The sequence below is a fragment of the Anopheles coustani genome, chromosome X, assembly GCF_943734705.1.
Source record: "Anopheles coustani chromosome X, idAnoCousDA_361_x.2, whole genome shotgun sequence".
Taxonomy (NCBI): Eukaryota; Metazoa; Arthropoda; class Insecta; order Diptera; family Culicidae; genus Anopheles; species Anopheles coustani.
The window spans coordinates 8,160,637-8,173,252 of NC_071290.1; the positions used below are offsets into that span (position 1 = coordinate 8,160,637).

At 46.0% G+C, this 12,616-nt stretch overlaps 2 protein-coding genes across 2 annotated transcripts; both read right to left on the bottom strand.

Moving 5' to 3' along the window:
* Window positions 1–101: 101 nt before the first annotated feature.
* Window positions 102–5,897, bottom strand: LOC131269537 (uridine phosphorylase 1). The gene is made up of 6 exons (XM_058271955.1): window positions 5,795–5,897; window positions 3,141–3,264; window positions 2,932–3,069; window positions 2,652–2,861; window positions 2,442–2,580; window positions 102–2,380 (listed from the first exon to the last, which is right to left on the bottom strand). Exons 1-6 carry the CDS (start codon window positions 5,842–5,844, stop codon window positions 2,004–2,006), a joined length of 1,038 nt encoding a protein of 345 aa, XP_058127938.1. The 5' UTR covers window positions 5,845–5,897; the 3' UTR covers window positions 102–2,003.
* A 4,184-nt stretch (window positions 5,898–10,081) lies between these two features.
* LOC131268720 (elongation factor 1-gamma) lies at window positions 10,082–12,119 on the bottom strand. The gene is made up of 2 exons (XM_058270979.1): window positions 12,008–12,119; window positions 10,082–11,762 (listed from the first exon to the last, which is right to left on the bottom strand). The coding sequence occupies exons 1-2, from the start codon at window positions 12,014–12,016 to the stop codon at window positions 10,488–10,490; spliced, it is 1,284 nt and encodes a 427-aa protein (XP_058126962.1). The 5' UTR covers window positions 12,017–12,119; the 3' UTR covers window positions 10,082–10,487.
* Window positions 12,120–12,616: the final 497 nt, after the last annotated feature.

The window sequence follows — 12,616 nt, forward strand, 5'->3', positions numbered from 1 at the left end:
AGGGGCTTCTTTCATCATGTTACAACCATACTGCATTCCCTTTCTGCTATTATATGACGCGTTGCGATTTAACATCATTCGTTCCGCTTTATTTTGCTCAAATTTATTCATTTATGTAAGCTACGTATTGTTGTATGTAATTCGTTAATTTCTCAAGGACAATATTGATATTTCATTGTATTTTTTTTTCCTACACCCAACCTTAACTGAACGTGAATATTGTTGTACTACAATGCGTAGTTTTGTTCTGAAGTACCGAGTATGCAGTATGATATTATTTGCAGCAGACTACCACCTACGATTTCTGCTACTAAACGGTCCTGGCAGTTTTACTCTAGGATGCTGAGATGCCACCTTTTTGTTTTGTACATTATGCAATATTCTATTGCACTTATACAGGGGAAGGGAGTGAAGGGGAGGAGTTGAGGGTCTACGTTCATCGATGTACTTGCCCTCTATTAAGATTAACTCAGATCGAATGGTTCACGCTGATAACTTCGAATTCGAATAAATATTACATTTCGTTAGTTTCAACCTGCAATCAACTACATGCATAATATACTCATTTGAGTTATGTTGATATAATATTGTCGTTATATCCACTTGTGTCGTATAAGTCTGCCAATAACTGATAACTTGAAAATCTAATTGGAACTTAGAGGAAACGATTGCTGTCTTTTGATTCGTTAATTTGTTAACAAGCTAATTTCCGTTTTTAACATTAACAATACAAATAGTTTAACATAAAATGTACAGCTTCGTTACTTTTTCCATATCGTGTGGCCCTTTATGCCATCATTCCTTGCCATTGCCTTCATAGCAAAACACTAAAAGCAAACCAACTGAAGTAAGTAGAACTAGTGCGCCATATTAGAAAGGAGCATGGTAGATTATGATAGACGTATAGGATTTCAAACAATTAACTATTGCTTGTAGTACGTTGATAGACAAGAGAGAGAGAGAGAGATGAGCTACAAGTCATATGCTGCAAGTGGGCTAGAATTGTCATTTGAATGTCTGTGTTTCACAAAGGAGTGAAACCAATTTTTAAAAATCGATAGAGTTGAACTTCCAACATCTGGCACAGGTTTTAATCATAATATAAGTTGCCATTCACACATTGGCGAGAAATGGTGAAACACGAGTTTTGTTTCCAGACATATTCGAGATCGTCTGGCAAAAGTAATCTAAGTATACCGACTATGAACATTGTAAAAACAAAGAATTCTCGCAGCGCAGTTGTTAAATATAGTTCACAAAGTCACGTGACAGTAATGGAATTATCATTTGAAGAATCTCCTACGCCGCGATTGGTCACCAACGATAGCAGATTGATAGTACTGCTGCACTTATGCCTATACATCCGGACGTCTTTTAGCTTATAACTGTCCCACATGGTAAACAAATTGCTTCTGACATGTAAGGCAAGGACCAATCATTGTGATATCCTTTGATGTACACGCGTCCCTAGCGTCTCGACGCGAGGGGATGTAAGTTTCCCTCATGCACGCCTCATCCATCATAGGCACATGCACCTCACAAGCGCTCCCCTTTCTTAAAATTTGTGTTATTTATTTGTGTATAATTTGCGTTTACGTGTTCGCTCCTCGTGTGGATCACTTGCCTGACTTGAAAATATATAAATATTGTATAAAAGCCTCTGCGAGTAAATGCTAACACAAAGCGCAAGTACAGTGACAAACATACAAACGTGGCTAACTAGCCATGAAAATTCTATTTGGCGGCTGAATGTGTGTAATTTATTTGTTGTTTTGTTATTTGTCTAAGTTGAACCTCGTCAAAAATTTGCACGAACAAAAATGAACCTATCGTGCAGAGGTAACGAACATTCGAGTTACAGCCACAGTAGGTAGGCTAGTCTCACTGCAGCGACGGTGACCGCTCTGTGGCACGAATGTTTATTCGTTCGGAAATAGGTTTGCAAATGCCAAAGCAGCCTTATTGTACGGTATGTCACTGTATAACATATACAAGAGAAAAATTTACTCATGAGCCTCCGACTCCTGCTGCACGAGCTTGAAGCGCCGCGGCGACTTGATGGACGAAGGTGTCGAGGCCAGCGACTTCAGGCGGCCCATTTGGGCGAGATGCTTCTTTATCAGCCGGGACACTAGAATCTGCGGGCGTTGCTGCCACTCGTTCATCACTTCCTTGGGCGCCATCACCTGGTCGCCCTTGAGGCGATCGAGCAGTGTGACGCACACGATCGCCGCCTTAATGCCGGCGTAGTGCGTCAGCGCGGCAAAGATCGTGCACTCCATCTCAATGTTGACCACGCCGAAGTCGCGCAGCTTCTCGAGGTACTCCATTTTGTCCGTCTCGGAGAACTCACAAAATGCTCCATCTAACCGGCCCTGACCTAATGGGGTAGACCAACAAGCGGTTACTTGTTTGCCGTGCAGCCAGGTACCAATAGTTACCTTCGTAGAAGTCATACGTGCACATCGTTTTCCCGCTGATCGTATCGTACGGATCGTCGTTCGAAGCGAGCGATTTCAGCTCTCGTACAAGCCGCTTATCTAGAATCGCCGGACGGTGCACAATCTTACCCAGGATGGCCTACAACAACAAGCAAAGCAATGTGTCATTTGCGGGAAATCGTCACACCGCACCGCACGCGCGGACCTTACCAACTCATAACTGTTTCGCAGCAATCCATCGTACGCATCCTCCGTGATGACAACGGTTCCCCCTTCGACGCCAATACCACCGCACGTGCCGATACGGATGAAAATGGGATCTTTCACCTTCGCGTGATACATCAGCTTGATAAGTTCGTGGAGGAGGATGCCGACCGACGGTACGCCCATGCCGTGACTAATGGAAAGCACTGGCCCAACCTGGAAAAACGTAAAGCAGAGCGCTGTTAATGCTCTTCGGTTTGCTTTCACAGTGGTCTGCCGCGCCTACCTTGTACATTGAATAACGGTATGAAAATGCACTGATATCTTGCAGCTGGGTGCCGGCCGGGAGCTTGTAGCCGATTTCATCCATGATGAAATGCGCAAACGTTTCCATTCGCTTCGGGGTTCCTCCCATGCAGACGAACTGTGGATGGTGACATCGAATCATTAAACGGCTACATATCATTTACAGGTGGGAAATTCGACCGCCCTTACCTTCACATCGCCGAACATTTCATGCAGATCATGGCTTCCACTTCCCAGCGCCAGGTGGTATAGGATATCCTGGTCCATCAGCTCGATATTGGGATTACGCAACTTGACGGAACCATCGTTGTACCTGCGAGTTAGAATCAAACGAACCAATAATGATCTAGTCGCTAAAACTCGATGTTATATGAAAGCAGAAATGTGTAACGTGTGTGTAGCGTAGTATACTGATGCATAGTTACCTGGTCGATTCGGTCAATTCCTGGCTGTCGCCTTCATCGACCCGTCCATTCTCTTCATTGTTTTGATCGCAGTTTGCATTCTGCAAATCGCTTGCAATCACTTGCTCACTGTTGTGCGCCATTATGGCAACGTTTTGCTTCTACTCCTATGCTACTAGCTATCGTTGTTCACTTTCTTAAAAAGCACACGCTTTCTATCCGTCTATAAGGCTGTGGTCACTGCGAGAACAAAAAAACTTGAAGGAATTCAGGCAGACCAAACCATGGCAAAAGCGGCAGTGGAAAAAATAACTCGCACGTGCTCTTCTAGTGGGCTTCGTGCTTAACGTGTTACACTTTTTGCTTGCATGAGCTGTTCTTTTTTTTTTTGTATTAAGACGTACTAAAATCACAAATATTTCGCTTACGAATCACAATGACCAATTTGCAACCCTGAAAACAATCGTCCGATTTTGAGCTAAGATGATTCACATAATAATTTCACCAGTTTCGTGTGCCACTCTTCCAAAAAGGTGGTTCCAAAAGGTATGTTTCTTTGCTCTGTCAACAGTGTGTTTTAAAAAGCTGTTATCACTCTTTCTGTTTAACGCGTGGCTGGGTTTTCCTTACAGAGCGCCGGCGACCGAAGGAAAAGGATTGCCTTTTTTTCTTCTTGTTGGTGCTCGATTTTGGAAACGCAATGCGCACAGCTCGATTCGATACGGTTGTCGGGAAGGAAAAAAGTAAGATGCTGATTGTGAAACGCTGGCAGTGTTCCAAAACCCCGGCATCAAAACATCCCGCTGGTTAGGTGGTGCCGGCAATGTTGTTAACACGTCATCTCTAGTCTCACGCTTTCTAGCAATTAGGTAAAAAGAGTCTCGATAGAACCGGTTTCATTCATCTACCCTTGATACAAAAAAATACTTTCTTCGTTGCGAGGGTATACAGCGACATGAAGTGGTTTGGCTTTCCGCATCATGTTATTCATGTTGTTCAGGGAACAACAGAACGTTACGCCGGCCTACGATGGCGATGTGAGTAGACAACCGTTCAGAAAAACACAATGCTGCTTTGGTGCTTCGCTCGTCGGCACAGAAGAGACACTTATCAGGACGCAATTGGCCGACCGACTGGACAGATACACCCCGCAGTCCGAGAAGACGCACGCTCGCCGAACGCCGCAGAACACGCGATACGCGATACACACAAGATATCGAACGAAAGTAGGCTAGGTGCGGAACCTGAACGTGTCGTATTTGCTCCGTCGAACAGCTAAAACTGTCTAGCTGTGACACAGGGTAGGATTGACCTTGAAACCGCGGATCGCAAGAGTCGGGTCGGCTGGTGCGACGTCAAAAAGAAGGCAAGCCGCCACATACCGCTTTCAAACTCAGCTGAAGCTCGCGGCGTTTGGCGCGCTTCGTGTGGCGTTGATGTTTGTTTGAGCGCACCCAGCACGGACTCACACTCACATGCCCGTGACTACACATAGCGCTACAGAGGACTACATGCCGTTTTTTTTTCGAACGTAATGTTTTATGATACATCCCGATATCGGAGATAAATCGGTCGTCTCCTGGCGACTGAACAGGATTATGATTTGATTAGGCTTATCGCGGCAATAAACCACCTGTGTGTGAGTTCGTGTGTGCGCGCATGATTCCATTCCCTATATCTAATCAGATTTGCACCCTTTTAAATCAAAAATAGTTCAAAACTTCCTTGACCAACCCTACAAAAGTTTCACCCGCAAAGCCTCGTAATCAATTCAAAGCATTTCCAAATTCCAGACAAGAACAAACAAAAAATTAAATACCGGTTCCGTGAGGCTCAGGTGAATTTCAAAAACCTAAGATCCCAACCGTGACTTCCTTCATCTCTCTCTTGTCCTGTCTGCTTGGAGCGTTCCTCCGAAAGGCAGGTATTTGCTTTCAGTCGATGGTTTCCGGTTGAGAGATAATTTGATTGTGACTCGGACCACCGGCAGTTATGTTTTCCCCTCTCCTAGGGGTGTCACTTGCAAAAATATTTCTATTCTGGCACGTGATGATATCGAACCTGTATCGAACCGCGAATAACTGGTGAACCGTCAACCGGGCAGGCAAGCTTTTAACGGACTGGCGGAAATTTGCCTAGATCGATGCTTTTATAGTTTCGCGCGAACTATTGGCACATCGACATGGCGAACTACTACTACTACATCGACATGGCGCGGTGGATGGGTGAGATGTATGTCTAAATGGAAAAATTCTGTGCCTCGAATGCGCCCCGATGCGCCAATAGAGTTATCAACGGGCTCCTACCGCTTCTATTGCTGGAACCGTGTCAGTAAACAATGAGATTGCCCGTGCATAGTGGGTAGGCTGGTGTTTTTGCCATCACCGTCGGCTGATGTTACGACAACCCTTAACTAACCATACTGCTACTAGTACTCACTCGTCTCGCTCTTCCTCCGTCGACACGGACGACCGGAAATTCCAAGCCATTGTGGGTCGCTGGTATGGAGCAACCGGTTACACTAGCAGCTGAAGGGATAGCGAACCGCGAACGCCCCACTAGCAGGATCCGGGCACGGGCTTGATACGGGAATTCAACAGGCGACTCTAGTCGGCACGTGCACCTACAAGAAATAGGACATATGAGTTGGCGGTAAATTGTGTTTGGCAACGCCTAGCGGAGTTGCGAGATTTTTAAGAATGTATTTTCAGAGCCTGTAGCTGTTTGATTTTATTTGAGCGGCCAGCTCATGTACTTGGAGCTAAATTGCGTTATCTGATTTGGGGCACGTCTCTCCAAATACCGTAGCTCGTTTAAGCAGTCTGTTGCTACACCATTCTTAACTGGAAAACCCCTTTGCATTCCCAGCTAAGGCAATGTGCAGGTCATTATAATTTCTTAGGAAGACCTACCGATCACTTTAACTATTGCAGATTACCAGAATCAGGACCGGTTGCTTCTCATGCAGTCGGAGCGAAATTGCCTAACCTAATTTGAAGCGTGTCTCTTCGAGCCCCTCTCTGCCTTAGCTCCGTTTGTAGTGTTTACAAAACCAAGAACTACTGGGAAGTCCAAAAACTCTGACCCAATCAGATAAGTCATAATAAAAAAAAAAGGAATGCCACTGCGATGCCCAGCGTCCTCATCGGCATGGTTGAACCATGTGATAATCGTGCAGAAACGCAACGAAGAGGTCATCGGTGAGGCTGTGCGGTACTGCGTTGTACACACCGGAAACAACGGTTGGCAAGGACAAAAAGCTGTTCGCACTGGATGTGCCTTTTGTGTCCCCAGCAATAGGAATGTGTGTGCGCGCGCACGCTGGAAAAAATCACAACATGGTGTTATAACTCCGACAAGTACTTGTTCGTCATAGCGAGAAAAAGCGGCTGCCTGATAAATTGAATAAAACTGAAAATTATTTTACAAGAACTTAGGCAAGGCTGTTCGGTACATTGCTTAAACGTAACCGCAGGCATCTCCACCGAAGGCGACGTACACGGAGATCGATGTAACTTTTCGACCACTAATAGGCAAAAGGAATAGACATTACATTATTGCATATATCTGCCTTGTTGTAGTTTGTGGTCCGGTAATGTTTGACTATCGGTTTGAAACCCTGCCTATCATTAAGCTACAAAACTTGGCAGCACGTCTAGCTCCCCAAATAGAAAGCAACAACTTTAAATTATGCTGATTATCGATCTCACTTAGCCCCAACACAAACTAAGCGTTCTGTCCGCAACAACCTAGACGTCGGGTATCGATTTTTATCGTTCACGCGGCTCTTTTGTGGCGTCTTGTTCTGCCGAATACGCCCAGCGTCCTGCACACAAGCGTTTCTCCAGGACATCAACCACACGTGAAGGATATCTCAATTGAAATGTTCACGGAAAACGATACATGGCAAGTAACCTTTGTGCGGATTTTTCGCTGTATTGGCAAACACACAAACAACGGAAGTACCTGATCGTGCTGGGGTGTTCCGCAGCTAACGGTGCATGGACTGCAATACGCAAGGTTCTCCCAAACGATGGAATACGGTGCAGAATTAGCAGGACGCAAGGCTCTGAATGACAGTAATTTCTTCTACGTGCTACTTCACCAACGATGAGATCCACCGAAGAGCACGCCGGCCTAGTTTCTAGTTCGCGCGGTAGTGAATGCGGTTGGCCCTTATTGGGGTTTTCCAAAGCAAAGGCGGGGAAGCGGAAAACGCACTGAAATCGAAATTCGAAATCGAAACCGAGCAGGCTCCAGAGGCTTATCACAGTCTACTCTAAGTAACGAAACCACCAAGACTGACGAAACGAGATCCGACTTCCTGGCAAAGGACCGAAGTATGTGGTGACTCTAGTACTCCGTGGTACGAACTAATTCAGGCGCAACCGCGGTTGGTGTTGATGCCTATTACTTGCACGAAAAGGTAGTACAAGCACGCGCCACGCAGTTGCAACCCGAAACGCTTCTACACTGCTGCTCCGGAAAAAACGAAGAAACCAAAACGCGAAACGTGGAACCGAACGTGGCCAATCGTCTTGGGGCCCGACGCCCGATTTATATTGGCACGTTCTGGACCAATTGGTGGCGATGTGTACTTTTTTCTTCTGCTTCTAAATTTTCAGTCCACGAGCCTGTGCGGCGAGCGGACGGTTGTTTTGAGATAAGAAAAGTTTACAACAAAGTCAAGTTTTGGCTACGCCGGGTATAGTCTCGGGCTCTTGATACGCCGAACAGGGCAAAGCAAAGGGCACACACAGGAATCCTAATCGATCAGGGGGGCAGGGGATTGGTTTTGTTTTTTGTCCTCCTTCCCTCCCTTCCTTCCTTCCGTTTCTGGCGAAAATAGGTGCGTGCATGAATCTTGGTGAAGTTTGAGCCAACGCCAAATCGTATGCAAATATGCAGTCCAGCGTTAGCAAACCGTTCCTTCGCCAATCGTCCAAATGGCGGCGATTCGAATGCGCCGACTCGTGCGTGCTCCCCACCCAGACGCCATGTGTGCGTACGGCTCGTGCGTATATGTGCACCGCACGGGAAACGGCTACGCTGCTGGTTACGAAACATTCCCATGCGAAAGGACGCCCGCAGTCGGTCGGGATGCATCAGGTTGGCCTTCCGCTGCCTGTCCCGGTCCGCGCTTGCGACGAATCGGATGATTTGTCTATGCGTGGCCGCCGCCTTATCGCGGGCACGGAGGGGGCTTGCTAAACAAACGAACGCATAGCGCTACCAATTACGACATCGGCTGCCCGTGACGAGCGATTAGGCTATGCAACGCGATTGGGTTCCCTGCCAGAGACAAAAAAACCTAGGAGGCCGGTTATCGGTTGAACCGCTTAGGATAGTTCGAGACGATAGGACGAGTGCGCGTCATCATGGGACCGGAGAACCGTGCCGGCTGTACCTTTTTCTTCGGTCAACCGTAGGCCCGGCTTGGCTGCAGTGACGGCAGGTCAACCAGAACAAAAGGGCGCTTCCGCCAGCTAAAGATACTGTTGATTTTTTTTTCTTTTTTAATCTTCGTGTCGCACTCCAAGGAAACTGGTGGTAAATCTAATGTGTTGTGACTTGCCACGTTGTTTATGAAAACTTAATGACGTACACGTTACATTGCTGGTAGAGATGTCTGCCTTTTTTTCTGATTTGTTACACAAACCCACCGCATGAACACGTTTCGATCGAGCCTCATTATCGCTTCCATCAGCATCGGAGGTCAACTCTAAAGTCAAGCATTGTGCGAAAAAAAAAAACAAACACATAGATCGAAGCATTTAGGACGAGATTCGACGACCTGAAATTAATTTAGATTGATTAACACCCGGGAGAAAGCCATTGTTCAGGAATAAAATCTTTTATTCCCGATTGCCGGAACTTTCTTTTACTACTGAAACGTCTGATGAGAATTTCTCAAAATACCAATTTCGTTTCAACACACGTGTCAGGCTTGTTACCCTCTAGTTTTCATGGTGTCGCAGTAAAGCAGCCAGAACCATGAAATAATTTGAAAGCATGCTTTTATTTAATGATACTGGTCTGATTTTATTCTAAACCGATTTAAATTACCATCTCCAACGTGACACGTGGGAAATTGTCTAATGTATAGATGTGCAACAAAGTGCGGGTTTTAACCCTAATGAGAGGTCCTTAGAGTAAAAAGGTAAAATAAGTCAGTCAATTGAAAATACTTGATGAAAGATTGAACAAACTGCCACTTTGTCTTAATTTGGGTATAGCTCGCATTTTTTAGAGAGGATGATAAAAAGCACTCCTAACGTACCTTCTCAATTGATTTGTTTCAAGCGATAAGAGCAGGTTAATTTTTAACTTTTATATCGAGTTTTTCCAAAAAAAAAGCTACTACCGCAACGACTTTTATGCTCCGTCCGCTTGATTGTGCTTGTGAACTGAAAAGGACGTGCGATTGCTGAGTTTTCACATTGGACGAAATTAGGATGGCAGAATGGAATTACATATCTTTGAAAGCATGAAGTGGCTTTGAGTTCTATTTAAATTTGCTTTTGCATCGCCAAGATGTGTAATTTACTGGACGTTCATTACTTCATTGCATTAGAGACGCTGACTGAGTCAGCACAAGTTAATCGCAAAGTGGAGCGTAACTTTATCGTGACTTCAACTCCCAAAAGTGAAGCGAATCGAAGAAACGAACGTACGACACGCTTTGTCTCACGCCGTGTGAATCATAGACACCATAGAGGTTCAATATAGTAGTTCGACTTCACCCATTTTATTTGTTCAGTGCTGATTGTTGAGGCAATAGAGTATCGTCGGCAAGCGCTCGGGAACCAGCAAACCATCCATCTAGGATCGTGGGGAGGGGATGGTTGATGGCAGACGATGTTGCAATTAAACAAGATGACGTTGACTGGAAATCAGCTGGCTTGGTTGGCGTATATTTTCGTTTTTATTAGCACAAACACTTGTGTATCTCGTCTCGTCTCCGGATGCATTATAAGTTAGATATAGTTTCCTCTTCTCCTTTGCCGAGTTTCATACGCTTTACAGAACAAAACTTCATGATTACTAAAAGATCGCATGCTGGGCTGCCATAAACCAGCACGAACCAAAAAAGGCAAAGTAGGGTCACAAACGTTGGTAGAAAAACAAATGTTTACTTGAAGATTTTTCCTTGATTAAATTTGCGACCATTCTTGTCGGTGCCAGTCCAGGAGAAGTACTGTGCGACTAGCTTCTTGGTTTCCTCTGAAGCCGGATCCAGCTTCTTCCAGTCGTACACTTCGTAGTCCACCTGCCAGTCAGGCGACAGCTGGAAGGCAAGGTCCTGACCGCGCCAAACCCAGATACCGGAAATTGTGCTGTTGTTATCCTCGCCGAATAGACAGACCGAGGCGAAGCTCTGCTTGCGCATTTTGTCCAGGCGCTGGAACATGCCGGTGATCAGGTTGCAACTCATGAACACTTTTGTGAGCTCTTCCGGGTATTTGTACTCGCCGTACCAGATCGAATAGTTGGCGGGATCGAACTTGGTCCAGAAGTAGGGAATCGATTTGGCCTCCTCCTCGTTCGAGTAGAACCGCTTGAAGTCGTCGAAATTGAATGTGCCCTTCGGCAGCGTCTCGAACGGATCATTCTGTTTCGGCTCGGCAGCGAGCAGCTCTTCGGCCGCATCTGGTTGTTCGGCTGGCTCCTCAGCTGCTGGTTTCTTCTCCTTCTTCTCCTTCTTCTTCTCCGGTTTGTCGGCGGCCGGCGCACTACCGCCACCAAGCTTGGCCTGGAACTCGGCGTACTTCTTCGGATCTACTTGTGCAATCTTGGCGCACAGAGTGAACGTTTTGACGACGGCTTTGACCTGCGGCTGGTTCTGGATGGTTGTGAACCACCGAGTGACAGCACTGAATGGTGCGCGGAACGACGGATCCAGCACATGTTCGTATGCATGCAGCAGAGTTGTGAACACTACGACGTCAGCAAGTGTGACTCGCTCACCGACCAGGAACGTCTGCTTCAGCAGCCGAGCGTTAAGCACGGCCAGTCCGCGGCGCAAATCCTCCTTTGCACGCTCGACGTTGTTCTTGTTGTACGGCACGATGCCGATCACTGGAAAGACCCACGATTGCACAGCAGGCAGCAGCTCGTTGTCGGCGAAGCTGACGAAAGACTGCACTTCCGCGCGATGGAAATCGTTGGCGCCTCGCAGCTGCTCGTTCGCGACGTAGTAGGCGATGGCGTTGCTCTCAGTCAAGTACTTGCCATCTTTAGTTTCGAAGGCCGGCACCTTGCCGAGCGGGAACTTCGCCAGGAAGGCATCGCTGCGGTTGGTTTCGCCGAACACGAAGTCCGATGCCTCCTTCACCGCTGCCCCGGAGTACTGGGCGGCGATTAGTACTTTGTAAGCACGAAAGTTTTCCGGGTAGGTGTAAAGTGTCTGCAGATGGCACGGAAAACAAAGCAAATAAAAGCATTTATTAGACAAAGTGTTGCAAACCAGATGATACCTAAAATTAGTCACCGAGCACCGAGGGTTAGAATTGTATGTTCCATTCTTTTTGTAAATGGTCGCAGACGGCGAACCTAACCATCCTTTCGCAAAAGCCGCAAGCGTGATGAGATTCTGACGGAATTTACAGGCTTCGACCATATAACAACCTTCGATATGCAAACGATACTTACACCAGCCATTGTTCTTTACTTGTAACACAAAACCGACACGAAATGAACAGATTTTCCGGTATTTTCGGCAAAACTCGCGTGCTTAGCAAGTACGTGTCTTCCCGTAGCGGAAATGAAAAGGAGGTCGCCACCGTCGCAATGTATGACGTTTAGCTGACGCAAGTGAGATGCAACACCATTAAGTTTATACCTTCAGGTTGAGCTTTTCGTTTCACACTGTAAATCCCAAAATGATTGCATTGAGAACTTTTACGGGGAAAAAGTATTAATAACTGCAAATTTCTACAAATGAATTGTAAATATTTTGATAAATAACTAGCTTTTGGCATCACATAGCGTCAGAAGTTGATTCCAATCCAAATCTTTCTTGATCAGCTGATCGATTTCAATCCAGCTTAAACCTGTAGCGATTGAGCGTAAATGAACGTTCATGAATCCAAGGTTATCTTTTGCTTTGTAGCGTGGAACCGGCAAGGTCGCGTGGATGACAGTTTATTCGTCAGAGTTTAATATGAAATAACATATTTTAAAAGAATAGACACGGAAAAACAGCAGTTATATAAAGAAATCTTATGTAAAATCATGTTTTTGTGATGTTTAGCCGAAATG